This window comes from Pseudopipra pipra, chromosome 2 (assembly GCF_036250125.1).
Source record: "Pseudopipra pipra isolate bDixPip1 chromosome 2, bDixPip1.hap1, whole genome shotgun sequence".
Classification (NCBI taxonomy): Eukaryota; Metazoa; Chordata; class Aves; order Passeriformes; family Pipridae; genus Pseudopipra; species Pseudopipra pipra.
The window spans coordinates 80,148,034-80,166,374 of record NC_087550.1 but is presented as its reverse complement, the minus strand read 5'-3'; the positions used below and the strand labels follow the sequence as shown (position 1 = coordinate 80,166,374).

Below are 18,341 nucleotides of genomic sequence, written 5' to 3'. Positions count from 1 at the left end.
AACTTTACAGCTTTTAATCAAAAGTGGTTTCATAGAATCATAGAATCAGCCGGGTTGGAAGGGACCTCCAAGATCAAGTCCAACCCTTGATTGACTACCACCATGGTTACTAGGCCATGGCACTAAGTGCCACATCCAGTTTCATCTTAAAAACCTCCAGGGACAGAGAATCCAACACTTCCCTGGGCAGCCCATTCCAATGGATGATTACCCTTTCTGTAAAGAAATTCTTCCTAATATCTAACCTAAACCTCCTCTGGCAGAGCTTAAGACCATGCCCTCTTGTCTTACTGATAGCTGCCTGGGAGAAGAGACCGACCCCCACCTGGCTACAACCTCCTTTCAGGTAGTTGCAGAGAGTGATGAGGTCTCCCCTGAGCCTCCTCCTCTCCAGTCTGAACAACCCCAGCTCCCTCAGCCTCTCCTCATAGGACTTGTGCTCAAGTCCCTTCACCAGCCTTGTTGCTCTCCTCTGGACCTGCTCCAGCACCTCAATATGCTTCCTGAACTGAGGGGCCCAGAACTGGACACAATACTCCAGGTGTGGCCTCACCAGCACTGAGTACAGGGGAAGGATCACTTCCCTGGTCCTGTTGGCCACACTGTTCCTGATACAGACCAGGATGCCATTGGCCTTCTTGGCCACCTGGGCACACTGCTGGCTCATGTTCAGCTTCCTGTCAATCCAAACTCCCAGGTCCCTTTCTGCCTGGCTGCTCTCCAGCCACTCTGTCCCCAGCCTGTAGCTCTGCATGGGGTTGTTGTGGCCAAAGTGCAGGACCCGGCACTTGGCCTTGTTGAACCTCATCCTGTTGGAATCAGCCCAACTCTCCAGCCTGTCCAGGTTCCCCTGCAGAGCCCTCCTGCCTTCCAGCTAATTGACACACCCCCCCCCCAGTTTAGTGTCATCTGCAAATTTGCTGATGGTGGACTCAATCCCCTCATCTAAATCATTGGTAAAGATATTAAGTAGAACTGGGCCCAACACTGATCCCTGGGGAACACCACTAGTTTCTGCACACATAAGCCTCTCATAATTTTCCTTTTGTCTTCTCTCCCCCTCCACAGAGTGATATAGGAAGTTCAACCTAAAAATGCTTTTTTAAGGCAACACATGTATGTTAATGCAGCTACCCACCTGAATTTCAAAACTGTTCAGTAGCTTGCTTGTAGGTGCTTAACTGTGCTTGCTAGCATCAGGCATCCTCTTGGTATATTGATGCTTACTCAGTGTTGCTGATATTAGTAGTGATTTCTTTCACCTACTGAATGTTGATCCTGAGAGTTTTAGTTAAATCTGCCTTTTCTCAGACAAGCTGCTGAAGTCACATGATGGGACAAATTCTGCCTTTGGAGACATTTGCATACTGCCAGTGAATCCATCTGAGAGATTATGCATGTGGGTCCAGTAAGAGAAGGGAGTCAGTCTGGTCTGTTACAAAACCAATTCATATTCAGTTGCAAAAGGAAGAAATGTGGAAATGCAGAAGAAAAACTTCTCTTTGAATGAGGAGAGGAAAGCTGACACCCTTTAGAAAAAAAGGAAAATAGAATGGTTAAAAGTTTATTGTTTGCTGATACTGAAAACTTTCAGGGAGGCTTAATGCCAAACTTTTTATTTTTTCCCTCTGACAGGCACAAGCATATTTACTGTTTATGAAGCTGCTTCTCAGGAAGGCTGGGTGTTCCTCATGTACCGAGCAATCGACAGCTTTCCCCGATGGCGTTCATATTTCTATTTCATCACCTTAATTTTCTTTCTGGCCTGGCTTGTCAAGGTACTTAAAAATATGTCTTTTTAAAGCAGTTTGAAATGTAGATCATATTAGAATTAATTTCTTCTCTTTTCTGCTTGCTGAGCTTTATGTCAGCCATTCTTTCTTGTTCTGTTTTTCAGAATGTTTTCATTGCAGTCATCATTGAAACGTTTGCAGAAATTAGAGTGCAGTTCCAGCAGATGTGGGGGTCCAGGAGCAGTACTACTTCAACTGCTACAACCCAGGTGAAGCACTTGAGATGCTGAGATTCTCTGGGGATTTGATTTGGTTTAGTTTATGAATTAATAATAAGCAGAAAATTACTGTTACATATGATATATTTGACTTTGCATGTTAGTACCTATATTCTAAAGTTAATATATGAACTTTCATATAAAATTTAATTCTATTATCCGTATCCATGTAAATTGCATTATCCAACTAGTCTTTTTTAAAAAAGAATTATAGAGAAGACTGTAATGTGGTTCCCTACATCGCTAGGTGTGCTATAGCTGTGTTTGTATTTTCTTTTAATAGAGTAGGATAATGGGTTTTTATCATGTCATTGGTGGGTTTGAAATTAGGGTTGCTGTTGCTTATCACTTTCTGTGCTAAGGAATAAGATCTGAAATTGCAAAGTCGTGGCTGGAAGAAGAGAGGTCAGAGGGTAGCTGAAGTGTTTGCAGAAGTTGGTCCTAGAACTGAGAAGAGTGTGTTGAGACCAAGGAGGAAATGAGGTGTTGGTACCATGAAAGAGCCATGCTAATAGTTGGGGAAGTCACAGAAAGTGAGACCCTGAATAGAGATAATGAGTAAGAAGAAGCCATGATAGGAAGGGTGCTACATGTGGCCTGCATAGTGGGAAAGACCCAGTATGAAAAATGAGAGCTAATGAGCTGAGATTTAAATTCTCTCACTCATTATTTTAACAGTCAGATTATGTGTTTTGAATGTACAAAAGACAAGGTTTTTCCAGGCTAGTGCAGCTTGCCATCTCTAAGAGGAACCAGTGCAAAAAAGCTGCCTGCAAAAAGCTCTTAGGAGGACAGATGTGAGAAACATGCCCATGAGGGAATTTTTTCTAACTATGTAGCTAGAGATTATTTGTTTTCTTAAACCAGAGGATTTAAATTTTCAAAATTATTTATTAAATATTTTCTGATATTGCTTTGGTTATATCAGTAATCCATATGTAAATCTAGTTCTTTTCTGCCTGCTGCTACGTTTTTTGCCTCAAATAGACTTCATGGCAATAATTTCTAATCTATATATGTCTTTGTCAAAGCAGACTTTGTGATATCAATTTAAAATCTGAAAAAAAGGACTTTTCTACAGGACACCTGCTTAGCCTGGGGAACTTTGTTCATTTCCTCTCTGATAGGACAAATTCCTGAGCCATATAGGCTTGACCAACATACTCTGAACTAGAAGCTGGAACAGAGAGATCAATGTAGGGAAACACAAGTAGCAGCTAACATTAAGGAATTTCAAATACCCTGCTGCAGACAGGCAAATGGTTGCTTTGTTCCTTGAATCACTGACGTAATAACACATAAAGGGAACCCAGCTCACTAAATTGCAAAAACAATTTATCTTTTTCTGTTTTAAGAAGGGCAGAAAATTTCTTGCAGGATTTCTTATTCAAAACACCAGAAGAAAGTTAAAACCCTTGCTTGTTTTGTGCATGAAATAACCTTGAGAAAATGCAACAATATCTTACTTCATTTGCTCACTTCATAAATAATTGAGCTGTTCCCCAAACTTATTCCTGTAGGAAAGAAAATGAGTGTCCAGGAGTCAAAGTCTAGGAAGGGGTCTCGGGAAAAGATAAAAGGACGTTCTTGTGAAGCACTGCACATTAAAGCATGGTACAAAGAGGAGTAACTAGGAGCTGATCTTAGTTGGCAACTCTTCCTAGTGCAGAGACGCTAAATAAGGACTCAGAAGCATTACAACCATATTTTTGTGACACTGTCCCCACTCTAATGAGCACTTCTTTCAGGATGACTTTTAAGTTTCAACCATGTTCCTGTGACTGTGTTCTTGAGGTGACTTGTTTGAGTACTGGGTGTCAAGGAAAAGGTGGGAGTGAGATGAGGACTTTGCCACACTTTATTATATAGTATAAGCAGGTGGCAATTAAAAATGCTAGAGCCATTTATTTTCTTTCAAGGACATTTTAAAGGACAGTGTTAATCACTTTCAGACATGGTTCCTGACTGTTCCTTATGTCCAGCAATTTGCATCTTTTTGTGTCCTAATTTCTGAGAAAAAAAAAATTCAGAATACCTACACCTATGCTTCCAGATGTTATTGGTAAAATGTGAATACCACTGTGGTCAAGAGAGCCTTTTCCATTGACATCATTAGAACCTGGAAATATTCAGCTACTTACAGGAATTATAAGCTCTGGGAAACAATACAGAAGGACTGTACAGCTACTCTTGATATGCATCAGTGCAACAAAAATAAAGTGGTCCTTGGAGTAAAATAATTTTTCCAGTAAAAAAGACAAGGTTGGCTGCTGTTGCCAAATACACCATGAAACTTATTTGCGTGGTCACAATGTGTTTGTGTTTCCTCAGGGATAAGCTTACCATTGTAAGGAATTTATTCTGAACAGGTACCACTATCTAATGATACTGATCAAAGATTAATTGAATCAGTTTCTACATTAGGACTAATAGGGACACATTGTGTTTGATGTTATCTGAGTAAAATTCAGACTCTATTAATGTTGGGAAAAGCATGTTACTTTTTTTTCTGTAGCAGTGAGAACCATTTCTCTCTTATTTTAAACTAGCTATCATCAAAACATATGGTTATCCTTAAGGTGAATGTATTAGATTTCACATGTATTTATTGGCACGTAAAACATTTCTGACAACAGTCTTCCCTTTCAAGATGTTTCATGAAGATGCTGCTGGAGGTTGGCAGCTTGTGGCTGTTGATGTGAATAAACCGCAAGGCAGAGCTCCTGCATGTCTACAGGTATGACATTGCTTTTTAATAAATCAATATGTGTAACCAGCACCACTCAAATGTTGCCATACAGAGACTGCAGTGAGAAATAGCAACAGTAGTTTTAGTCATATTTTTTTTTAATTCATTGCTTTCTGCAGTGTAGACTCGTTCTTGAAAATCACAGATCAACAAAAAGAGATCTACCACACCCAAATGGAGAAGATTAGAAAAATCCATTCTTTACAAAGGCTCTGTTTTGTGTGCTCATGAGAGAAAGATTTAAGATTTTCAAATATAAAATAAAATAATTAATCACCTTTTATATCTCAGAATTTATATACAAATGGTTTCCATTCCTAGGGTATTCACAACAGAAATGCTTGTTTATTAAATGCAAAATACAATGACATATGCCAAGAAGCATGACTAATCATAATAAACACAGAAGTACTTAATTTCTCTTGTTTAATTGTGAAAATAGGCTTACAGAATAAGGGGGAAGATGGATGTAGGTATTAAGCCATACAGTGTTTGAAACTTCCAGATTTAATATTCTTCCTTGGATATAAGTGAGTTTATAAAACTCTATCCTCATTGTTTAAATAAATCAAGACTAAGTAATTTTTTTATAAATCCATTTTTAGTACAGAACACTGTACAGCAGCTCAAATTTTTATTTGCAAATTAAATAATATCATTTCAGGATAAGCAAACTAACTTCAGAGTAGAAAGCCAAATCTACTACAGCAATCTGATAGCATGGTATTTTCTGGCAGATTTGGTTATGTTTGGTTTAATGTGTCAACTAAAATACACACACTTGTTGGCAGCATGTACATTGCTGAACTCTAAGCTGGCAAGGCACTTCAGTCCCCTATAAAAGCTGTTCATTCTCAAATATCTTTGCTTGGCCAAACCACTGCCATATATTTGATTACAGCATATGTCTTAATGGATAATTCCTCTTCCCAAATTTCATTCTTGATTTTGTCAGCAACAGGAACATCATTTGTGGTGTTTTCAAGTAACAGTTTTATGTATGTGGATAAAATGTAGCTGAACTCACAGTGAAAAAAAATCCATATGAAAGTTTAGATGCCATCTGAGTGACCTGGACTGCCTTTGTCCATAGTATTTCATTTTTACCGCTTTTAGGAATCATGTGAACACACAGTAAATTGTGTTGCAGTGGACATAAGCATCATGCATCAGTGGATATTTCAACTTTTTATAATTGCAATTCAGCTAGCAGTTTTCTTCTCATTCTTCATTTCCTTGTGATGTAGAGGAGGCTCTAAAACAGTGCTTTAGTGCTTGTTCTGACATTAGACTATATGAAGTCCATTAGGAGTCCGTTAGTCCAATAGTCCATAAACTATATGAAGCCCATGTCCTAATTTCCATTAGGAAATTTATACTTCATGGCATTACTGTCTCTATTGACAAATAAGCTATATTGATGTTTGTCATCATGGAGGCAATAAAGGGGATTGCTGTTCATGTTTACACACTCTAACTTTTAGATACCAGAAATATGAGCATTAAGACTTGATTTGTATAATTTAGAACTTCTATGCATTAGATACTTCTGCATTCATAAATGTAAATATTCTGTGTGCAGTAGGACTTTTTGTGGTTTTTTAACTGCTAGTCTACACATATTAGGTTGGTCTAATGATTTTAAAATGTTCTGAGAAATGGATTTTTTTTATTCTGCATCAGATCATAATGAGAGAATTGCAGAAAGTAGATAGTCTTATCCTTCCTCATTGCTATACTTCCTCCATATGTTTTATGTCTTTTGATGTTGCTTTTCATCTTTTTGTCTCACCTTCAAGTTTCTCTAGAGTTTTGTCATTATACAGAATTGTTTAACAAACTGAGATAATAGTACATAGCATAAAGGACTATTTTTTTTTATGCAAAAAGATATGCTTAAATTTCTGACATTAAGCATATGTTCAAAAGTGCTATACTCATAATAATGTCATTGCTTGCTCAGGTCATAGCTTTGTGACCTTCTATTTCTTCCCTAGGTGGAGCACATATGATTAAAAGTGAATATAGTATTTTTAATCAGTTGAAGATTTTACTATCAGAGTATGAGTGCACATACAGTTTGTAAGTGACTGCTTCCATTCATGGTGACACACAACACACAGCATTCCAAAGCTTTTTCTAAACATCGTTGGATCTCGGGTTATGCATTTCCTTTTTGCCCAAACTATACATTTTTGCGTGTGAACAGGGAATTGTTGTCTAGCTCATTGTTTCCCACAGGAGCCATAGTTCCATATTTTCTCTGTTCATTATAAAACTATGCATTGAGAAAACTGCAGATGTCATTACTTGGTGTTAATAATAACTACCACAGTTTCACAGAAGATATGAGCTTAATCTCCCCAGTTCAGCTTTAAGTGAGTATGTGTACTTTAAGGAACGAGTGATAAAAACATTAGCAACCTCTAAAATTAATAGGAAAAGAAAACTAAAAAACACAATGTGCCTTTAAAAGCATAAATACATGCTCAAAGAGTTTTTTAAAGGATTTTTCCTGGAACCTGGTGCTCGGTTTTTCTTTATTTGTGAACTGAAGCTTCCTGCTGGGCTTGTAGGAGTAACTCACGGTAGGCAGAAAGTTCTAGCACACTACAGTGTGTTAAAGTAATATCAACAACAGCAAAATAATATGGCAATGTGGAAGCCTCAGCATGCATTCATGCCAAATGGTTCATGTTGAAATGGAAAACACAAAGATTATTTTTCAGTAAGAAAAGAAAATCAATATTTTAAATCAATGCCAGTCATAGGGAACAGTGAGAACAAGTAACAAAAGACCACAAAGCACCTTTGGGAACACTCAAAAGAAAAATGCAATAAGTATAAAACCATTATACCAAAATAAAAGCTTCTTTGCCCTACATGAGGATGGCTTTGCAAGACATAATCAGAAACCATAGTGACAGTAATTTTTCGTGTTGCCACTTCCAGCCACTTATAAAAAATTAAACTCAGTTAGGTGACCAAGTTAAAGTTCTTCAAAAATACCATATTAGTGGCCATCTTTCTTGCCCACTTGTCATGGTTTAGTCTTATTTACTTTTAACTGTTATGCTGCTGTATGCAAGAGCCCCTTGCAGATCCCAGATCTGTACGTGCATCCTAGTTCTGATCTGCCTATACGCCGTGCGCCCAGAGGGATAGGCAGGTGGGCTCTTGGGAGAGACGAGAGGGGGTTCCTTGGCAAGCTCAGTGTCACTCACGTACCCAGCAGTTTAGACATACCAAGACACACTACACACTAGGTGGGATTCTGAAACTGCTTTGTAATCCTCTTTGCAGATCAGCTGTGGTTAACCTCCTGATTTGTTTTACCTAATTGAGCAGTCTGGTGCAAAACCCACATGTTTGTGTGAGAAAAGGCGAGTTACAAAGGCTCTGTACAGAGCCTATATGGTATCTCTGTCTGAATTGTTGTTTGCTCAGATATAACACCAGACCTGCATTGCTTTGTGTACCATTGCAATGTTCTACCTAGGCTAGCAAGGCCTGCCAGGCTGAAACCCTGACCTGGTCTGAGGGAGTAAGCATGGTTGTACAAAGGCCAAACTAGTAAAACCCAACAGATCCAGCTAGTCCATGTAAAATGGTTGTAGCTGGAAGTAGCTGGACTCAATGACCCTCGTGGGTCCCTTCCAGCTCAAGATATTCTATGGTTCTAAGTGTCTTTCAAAACTCGTGTGAGAGAGGGTTTTATGTTACACACCACAGTTATCACATTATTCTTTCCTCCATCACTCCCCACGTTAGACAGCGGGATATATCTGTTAGCCAGCTTAGATAGCACAGGCCCTATCTTGTTGGAGTGCCTCTCAAGTAGTTCGTTAGTAGGTTTAGACACCACAGTAGACAAATCTCAGAGGGATACATTTTTCCACAATAAGGAATATGAACTACAGCAAGAAAGCTATAAAATCTACAGGAAATTTGTGCTTAGCCAATAAATCAGACACAGATCTTCAGAGTCCTTCTTCATTCCATTAGCCACTAGGATATTTCCTTTCCCAATACACAATATAGTTTGTTAAGGAAGTAAGTTCTAAATAACTCAATACACTAAATAAGTGGAGTTTCTCCAAAGGATAGGCCCAGACTCATGCAACTGTAGAAACAGAACTTTTAATTATATTCCCTTTCATATTTGGAGCAGTAATATTTATAGAGCCCAGAGAGGAATTAATAAAACCAAACTTAGTGCAAATTTTAATTAAAATTATACAGGGCAATGGAGAGTCTTGACTACCTTTTCCTAAGAACTCCATCTTTCACAGGATATTGAATGACAATATACTTGGGCAAGAAAGGTCAGAAGAGTGCATATTAATTGCATGTGTCCTAAAGGCAGGATATATATTCTCCAATCTGAGTAACTCTTTCCTAGATTCGGACTTATGCATCATGTTCCTAAGGAACAAAATTCACTCAAACTCTTTGCAAATAAGTACTTTATCTCTCACTAGAGACTTAATGCATAAATAATGCCTTTAATATGTTGCAAAAGATTTAAATGCATGAATTTTATAGGAGACCTACTTTTATTTTACCTTGATAGAACTGAAACAATAATGCATGGTCAGATGAATAAAGGTGTCTGTGTTTGTTTAGACTTTGAGATTTTGCCTTCTTTGAGCAGTATTTTGGTCAATATTTAATATTTAATAAGCTTAAAGCCTATTTGGGGTGCTATCTCAATAAAATAATACTTTAATGCATCACTTTCCTTTTGATTGCTTTCCTTGGATTGATATCTAGCAACGTCATAGATTACTGAAAACTCTGCAGTGCTCATAAAACTAACAGATAAACAATGCATTTGCCATGACTTAAAAATTGGCCAGTACTAGAAAAGGCATATATATATCATCCTTCTCTGGGCTCCTGGATACCCATTTATGCCCTTGTTCTCTGTCTTGCACAGTGGGTGTTAAATTTAGGTCATTATATTTAGTATCTGTTGATGGATTTATCACGTATTAACTTGTCTAACCTTTTTTTTGAACGCATTTATCGTTTTGGCTTCCAGAACACCTCGTAGGAACAAGTTACATAAAGTAACAATGCAGCATTTTAATTGATTACAATTGCAGATTAATTTGCTCATTTTCCTGAGATTACTCAGAAATAAAGCAAAACGATGCCAAGATTGTTCATTCTAATTTTGAGACAGGTGCTCATATTCAATAAAACAAAGAATTTGAGACAACAAAACTTTACAATCAGGATCACAGGGTGTTGTAACATGCAATCAGTAACAAGAGGAGGGCAGACAGGAGCATCTGAGGACTATAAACAACCAGCCATGGGAGATGGTTGCTTTTTGTTTGTGCTTGTGTATCCAAATAGAACTACCAGCGCCAAGGAAACATCAGAAAGGGAAATAGACTTTCACTATCACTAAGGATTGTTATAAAAGACATTAGTGTGTTTGGTGACAAGGCTGTCATTTGTAAGATAACTTTCAAATCTTTCCATAGGTAACATTGTGGCATTAACGAATAATAATTAATGTAATGATTATTAGATTCCTATTGTATTTTTTTCTATGCTTCTATTTCTCTGCTATTGTATACAGGCATCTAACAGAAAAGCAATTTCAAGGGGATTCAGGACTGCATGCATATTGCCACTCTGCAAGGCATACAGCCTCCTTCCCTCTCTCCCTCCTTCCTATCTTTCTTACCTGCCTGCCTTTTCCTTTATAACCATTATACCAAACCACATTTGTAACAATGAGTTAGAGACACAGTTCTTTCATGTTCATAGTTTCTTCTCCATAGTTTTCCATTTACTTTCTGAACTGTCTGTTCTTGTTCATTACAAAGTAAATTACTAGCCAGAGTTGTAGCAATGTAACTACAGAAACTAAACAAAAAAGAAAGGAAACATCATTGGTCTCATTGTTTTGCATTTGATCAAATAGAAAATTACTTCCTCAATTTGATCATGTAATTTTCCTGCAGACTTAAAATATTGGAATCACATCAAAAAGACAAAATAGATAGGTGTTTAACTATGATTAAGCTTATAAAAGGGTAGTTGCTTTCCTTGGCAATAGTCCTTATTAGAAGACAGCCTCCCACAGCAGAAAACTGGGTCACATCAGGCCCTTGGCAATCAACTTGGGAAATTTAGGATCAAGTATTTTGAATTTCTCTGAAGAAGCAGATTTTCAAAAATCTTTGTATGTCAGAAGTATATCATAGAATCATTGAGTTCTTAAGGTTGGAAAAGATCTCTAAGATCATTAAGTCCAACCATTAACCCAGCACTGCCATGTTCACCTGTAAACCATGTCCCTCAGTGCCACATCCACGGGTTTTCCTGAACACTTTCAGGGATGATGATTCTACCAGTCCCCTGGGCAGCCTGTTCCAATGTCTCACAACCCTTTATGTGAAGAATTTTTTCTTTATGTCTAATCTAAACCTCCCTTGACAGAACTTGAAGCCATTTCTTCTCATCCTGTCACTTGGTAGAAGAGGCCAACCCCCACCTCATTACAACCTCCTTTCATATAGTTTTAGAGAGTTTTGGAGATAAGGCCCCTCTGAGCCTCCTCTTCTCGAGGCTAAACAATCCTGGTACCCTTAGCCACTCCTCGTAAGACTTCATGCTTCAGTAGCTCAACGTCTTTCTTGTCATGAGGGGGCCAAAACTGAACACAGGATTTGAGGTGTTCACCAGTCACTTGTGCCAAGTACGGGGGGATGATCATTGCCCTGTCTTTCCGGCCACACTATTTCTGATATGAACCAGGATATCATTGGCCTGCTTGGCCACCTGCTTGGGCACACTGCTGGCTCATGGTTAGTGACTGGCAAACAACACTAGCAGATCCTTTTCCTCTGGGCAGCTTTACAGCTACTCTGTCCCAGCCTGCAGCGCTGCATGGGGTTACTGTGACCCAAGGGCAGGACTTGTTGAACTTCATACCATTGGCCTCGGCCCATCAATCCATCCTATCCATATCCCTCTGCAGAGCCTTCCTACCCTCCAGCAGATCAACATTCCCATACAGCTTGGTGTCCTCTGTGAACTGACTGAGTGCACTCAAACCCCTTGTCTAGATCATTGATAAAGATATTAAACAGAACTGACCCCACTACTGAGCCCCGGGGAGCACCACTTGTGACCAGACAACAGCTGGATGTAACTCCGTTCACCACCACTCTCTGGGCTTGGCCATCCAGCCAGAAGCATTGGCTGACACAGTTAGTCAAAATCTCTGAAATTCTCCTTGGTTTTTGACAAGCTGAAAATAGAACCTCTTGTGTAGCCCCTGATTTTCAAATGCATCCACAAAAAACCTGCTCCACAAGTAATACATTTTACATAAGGAATTTTTATAAGTCTTGACCTTCTTTTGTACAGTCCTGTACAGTTGGGTTGGGACTGGCTGAGATGGAGGTAATTTTCCCCATAGCAGTCCTTGTAGTGCTGTGCTTTTTTAGGAGGGTATTGGTAACACACCAGTTGAACTATTGTTGAGCAGTGCTCACAAAGCATCAGCACTGTCTCCCAAACATTCCCCCCTTGCCAGTAGACTGAGTGTGGGCAAGGTCTTGAGACGGGACACAGTCAGGACAGCTGACTCCAGATGACCAAAGGGATATTTCATACCATTTTCATTTCATTCATATCATATGATGTCTGCTCAGATATAAAAGCTAAGAGAGAGGACACACACACATTTGTTATTACAACATGTTGTCTTCTAGAGCAACTGCTGTGCATGCTGAAGCCCTGCTTCCCAGGAAGTATCTGTACTTCACCTGCTGATGGGAAGTAGAGAATAAACCTTTTGTATTCCTGTGCTTCCACATGCTGCCTTTGCTTTTGCTTTATTAAACTGCTTTAATCTTGACCAACAAATTTTTTCCATCTTTTCCCCAAGCTCTTCCAGCTGAGGAGGGGAGTGATAGAGTGGCTCAGTGGGAACCTGGTATTCAGGCAGGGTCAACCCACCACAATAGTTCACTCATTAGGCAGTCACATTCAGTTCTTACAACATCATGGCCAAATTAATAAGCTAAAAATCTCCTACAATAAAAATACAGAAGTTATTTTAGTGTTTTTTAAAGACTGCTTCAGTTATGTGTTTTGCTTTTTTTTTTTTTTTACCTCAGTCTTTTTGCTTTGATCTAAACAGGCAGACTGGAACATTTTTCTAGCATTCTTTTTAGCAATGGACTTCAGTACAGCTTGTACTCATAATTTGTACTTAGAAATTTTGGGGCACCTGAGTGTCAGTGGATTATAGAAACTATTCAGTAATGCCACTAGAGTTGAAGTTCAGCTGAGTTTCCTTTAGAAAATTTTATTTCTGGGGTTAAATATGTCCAGTGCTTCAAATCCTATCAAACCGAAAACAGGTATTTAAATTGTCATGTAGTTTTTTTGTGTTTCGCACAATTAGAGCAATCAAAGTGTTGAAAGCAGCAGCAGGAGCAGCATGACTTCCTTTGGAGCTGTAACTTGGATGACAAATCTGAGCAAAGTGGAAGACTGCAGAGTCTTAGAATAAAACTAGCAGGATTTTTTTGTCTTCATGTGGGTTGTTTTCCCTCCAAGATTTTCCATAATTCTATTATTTCGCAAAGAAATGTCTCTTTTCACTAGGACTGCAAAGAATATCATGTACTACAACCATGTAGGTTATTAGATAGTTCTTTTTAGATGTTTTTTTTAGATTTTTGAAACTTTTTAAAACAAATCACTTTGCAATATCTCTTTGTTACTCTTGGGGTCTCTAGCCCTATAGGTTTCTCAATAGTGAGTGGAGACTTATTCCCGTCATGAACCTGAAGATAATTCACAAGTTGGGGATGATGAATTGCCTTTTGTGTTGTCTGTACTTCTTCACTGTCATGGGGAGGTGACACAAACTGTGTGGTCTTCACAGCACCTCAGTGAAATGCCTAAGAGCAATCAGGATGAGTGTGAGCCAGCAGGTATTTAGGCAAACAGCTCTTACTAAATCCTGAAATTTTTAAGTGGCTATTTCATATTCAGTTTAAAATCTTTGTTTTCAATTATTCATTAATATATCTCACTAAAAAAATCTATAAGAATGGCTTTACCTTTTCTTATCATATTCTTGGTGCTCTAAATGCTGACTCTAACTCTTGAGAATCAGTGCGGTCTTGTTTCATTTCATGTCTTTAAGCCCCAGGCAGATGCCGATGGTAGGATCATAGTGGCACAGAGCCAATGGAAAACTATGGACACTGTCAGAGGGCAGCTGAGAATCTGAATCCAGGGGTGCCCGTCACTCTGCAGACTGCATCAGAGTGCAGGGTGTTTGCCTTCCTATTTTAGGTGTGCCAGTGCTTCTGGGGTGAATCTTGAATGCCAGAATCTGTACCTCCTCTGTCTCCAGTAGACCATAATAATATATTTCTGGTGTGCAGATTTAAAAGAAGATTAAGTCCTGCTTCAGCAGGCATGCATACTGAATTTTCATAAGTATTTGCATTTATTAAATCCTACTGAAATCACTAGAAGGTGCCTAGAGTTTTGAGAATCGTATTTTCATGTGAGTGATTTCATTGACATAAATGCAGCTGTTATACAGAGAAGTATTTGCAGTCATGTCAAAGTCTACATCCTTTATCCTTTTGGAATTTTTAAAGTGCTAGCTAAAGACAGAAGCATCTTCTGCTGCCCTGTGCATTTTAACAAACTGAAGGCTGCAGTGCAGTAAAGTAGATTCAAATCTTCAAGCTGATTCTCTCACAATTTTGCATCCCCTTCCTGAGATTCCATTTCTTTCCTACCCTTACCTCAAACCTTTGAAAAGAGGATCTTTGAGGTCTGATAGGAGCAAAGAGGAAAGCTAGCAGTGTGTCATATGGACAAAGGAGACTGACTTTCTTCGTGTTTAATGGATGTGAACTGATAGCATATGTTTGCAACCCTTCTTTGGCATAGATATACTTTGATTTCTAGCCCTAGATTTAGTTTTATATTTAGAGTATTTTGAAGTTTGAGCTCTTTTTTTTTTCTGTGTGTTATTTTAATTCTTCCATGTAAAAAAAAAAAAATCCTTTAATGTTCTTGTCTCAGAGCTTTCAGACAATGTACAAAACTGAACTGTCACAATAAGAATGTTCATTCCCTTTTACAGACTCTCATGCTCTTTATTTTTCTAGCTAAAGAAGGTGAGAATGGATACCTGGCCTAGAAGCCATTGGACATGGACTATGGCCTTCCATACTTCCTTGTCCAGAACAGATCAATCATTCCCGCTTTACATAGTGCTTGTCCCTTTGTCTTGTGTGGGCCCCTGTGGCACTCCTGTATCTTTCAGGCATGATTATTTCTCTGTGGTGTTTTCCATTCCTAGTATCCAAAATAAATTAAGGGTAATGTTGACGGCTCACCAGAACAATAATGGTGTGATGCTGAGGTCATGCATTGCGTGCTCTCAGGTTTGGTAGCGGTGGGAGTGAAGTTGTTCAAGGGTGCAAAGACTTCTGTGGTGTTAGACAGTGGTATAGAATGGAGGGAGCCATTCTTGGCTGTAGTTTCAAGGAGAACTAACAGAGGAGGTCCAAACCAGAGCCATGCAGGCAGCTAGCAGTTAAGCAGACTGCATATGGCCATCAGTTTTTGTGTTTGCTTCTTGACTTTCATTCTTTTAACAGAATAAAAATACCAGATGGTAGCAGAGAATGAGTTTTCCTCAAGTGAAAAGTTTTTTGCCAATTCTTTCATAACACAGAGGCAAAAAGGATACAGTGCAATACTTAAACACAGAAACCAAACGTGCTTGGTTGTTAATGATAGGTATTGTAAAAGTTCAAGTAGAGACGACAGAAAATTAGGATAGGGTACAGCAGGCTGTACATTGTATGGTACAAACAACTATGACCATTACACAAAGTAATGGGTACACATTAAAAGAGGCAAAATTTAGGTTAGATATTAGTAAGAAATGTTTCATTATGAGGATGGTTAAACACTGGAACAGGCTACCCAGGGAGGTTGTGGATGCCCCAACCCTTATGCTGTTCAAAGCCAGGATGGATAAGGCATTTAGCAATCTGGTCTAGGAGGAAGTATTCCTGCCCATGGTAGGGAGGGTTGGAACTAGATGATCTTTAAGATCTATTCCAACCTCTAAACATTGTGTGATTCTATGATTAAAATAAGAATGAGAGAATTTATGACGAACAGTGAATGTTATAGATTCTGTAGTAGAGTTTGAGTGGTAGCAGGAAAATATCCTCCAATGGCTGCAGCCATTGTCAGGCCATGCTGGTCAACAGCCTAGAAAGTCATTCTGCGTCAGTAGGGATAAGGGTGTGATGCAGCAGATACTTCTTTTACTCTGTTGTAAGATGAACCACCTTTCAGTGATGCCCAGCAGGGAGGGGCCATAACATAAAACACAAGTTCTGCCTCAACATGAGGAAGTACTTCTTTACATTGCGGGTGGCAGAGCACTGGAACAGGCTGTCCAGGGAGGTCGTGGAGTCTCCCTCTCTGGAGGCATTCAAAACCCACCCAGACACCGTCCTGCATCACCTGTTCTAGATGACCTGGTCTTGGAGGGGAGGTTGGACTAGATGATCCCCAGAAGTCCCTTCCAACCCTAACTATTCTGTGATTCTTTGATTCCTTGAGAAAGAAAAAATTTAATCACAACTGTAAAACTGTCACTCAGCTATGTTGGGTTCTTTTCCCAACTTTTCCTTTAATCAACACAAAGAACCTTGATCTTTCCAGCTCAGCTTAGTGCAGAGCTGTAACTTGGGCTTCCTTTTCTCAGGACAGTTGGCAAAACACTAGCATATTCTTTCCTCATAAGCAGCAACCAGTTTCTGTGGGCAGGAACAGGCATTTAATTTACTTTTAATATTTAAAAATTATTTATCCAACTGAGGCACGGAAGGTTATACTTAGTGGAGAGAAGCAGATGCTTTCTTTGCTAGTTGTGACAGATTTTTTTTAATAGGCCTAGATCCATAACATTCTGTTTCATATTTAAATTGCAGTGTTTCAGGAACTTTCATCATTCATTTCCATAATCAGTCATTTCCATTCAATCTTCACCTCATCTTTTGAATAGTAGCTTGAAACATTATACTTTAAGTACCTGCATTATTTTGCCATTAATTCCATCTGGTGCATATATTATATGTGATGACATTTTATTAATTGCCCAGTATCTAGAGGGTTCCTCTTCTCTATCGTAAAAATTTCAGAAGGTTCAGCTGAGAAAAGCAGATATATGCACTAGTGGGCTTGATTTCAGAAGGTGTTTTACTACAGACACTGCTAATATAGCAGAGTTGGCAGCACAAGTGCTGTGCTTCTTTCTTTGTTCTGCCCTTCACTTCCTTCTGTAGGATCCTAGATAACTCAGAGGAGGAACTGGAACACTAATTAGTGAAAGCTGACTGTATACCCAATTCCCTTCCTCATACTGTCTTTGTCTACATAAAGTTTTGCCATCCAGTCTTTTATTCCATTGGCTCAGAACTATCTTCCTGGATATCTCAGTTTTCTTCAGTATCCTCTAAGTCATTTCTCTTTTACTGAGAAACTGCCTCTCACTGACTATTCATGGTTGTTTGCAAGAGAAGTCTTACTGTTTTCATGCTCAGTAGCTCCATTTCATCTCCTGCCCAAAGCCAAATTTTCCAAGGCTGCATAGCATAGAAGCCACTAACAATAGATCTGATTTGATCTTAAACTCTTCTTTTTTCCTTAGCCATGGTAGAGAAGTAAAGCAAAAAACTGAGCAAGTTTGTTATGGGTGACCAATCTCATGTTCTGTCACTGGAAGATAAGCTGAACCATTTCTTCTGGTGTGGGTCTTACTTTTCTGCTGAATTCATGCCTGTTGTATGGTTTGTGGAGCCATGATAGGTCCTGTACTGCTCCCAGTCAGAAGGATTCCATTGGGAGAAGGTATTCCTTTTTCAAAGATGCTGCTGAGCATGCTTCACATGGAGATTATTGCAGAGGATGTTGATGAAGTCAGGCAAGGTATGGCTATGTTACAGCATTGAGATCTTCCAGTTAATGTCAGGAGACTGAGCTGCAGTAAGTCTGCATCCTTGTAGACATGATAGGTGATAACCGCTAGGATAGAGCAAACTAAGCAAAGTTTATTGTAGCTGAAAATGCCATTGAGTAAACTAAAACCAAGCCTGAAGTAAAGATCTACCTGGGCAAAGAGCTGCGTATGATACAGAAATACAAACTTTGGCTTGCCAGACTTAAGTGTTCTGAGGCAGGTTGTTATTCACTGATTGAGCTTCAAAAGAGGATAATTCATTTACTTACTGGGTTTCTGAGAGAAAATTGATGGGGGATTCTAAGTGTTCTGCAAAGTAGAGCCAAACGCTAATGGTCAGAGACCTTCTTGTACCTGTATCTCGGAGAAGTGAGGAAGAAAGGGCACTAGACTAGCACAGGTTTATTTCTGCTCTGTTCATCCAGGACTTTCTCTCTTTCTGTTTAGAGGAAGTGCAGAAGAGAAACAGTATAACCTGGGTGCAGGTAAACTCAGAGTTTTGCCACTGACTGCACTGGAGAAGAATTTAATTT

General features: G+C 39.0%; 1 protein-coding gene across 6 annotated transcripts in view; it reads left to right on the top strand.

Annotated features, from left to right (window-relative positions):
• NALCN (sodium leak channel, non-selective) overlaps positions 1 to 18,341 on the top strand; it is a 222,388-nt gene that overhangs the window by 67,929 nt on the left and 136,118 nt on the right. For all 6 annotated transcript variants that reach the window (XR_010428424.1, XM_064646084.1, XM_064646087.1 and 3 more), the window contains 3 exons: positions 1,636 to 1,778; positions 1,898 to 2,002; positions 4,662 to 4,748. Coding sequence is in view for 5 of the 6 variants with exons in the window: in XM_064646084.1 (XP_064502154.1) it covers positions 1,636 to 1,778; positions 1,898 to 2,002; positions 4,662 to 4,748 (335 nt within the window). In the remaining variant the exon portion in view is untranslated. The remainder of the gene's footprint in view (positions 1 to 1,635; positions 1,779 to 1,897; positions 2,003 to 4,661; positions 4,749 to 18,341) is intronic.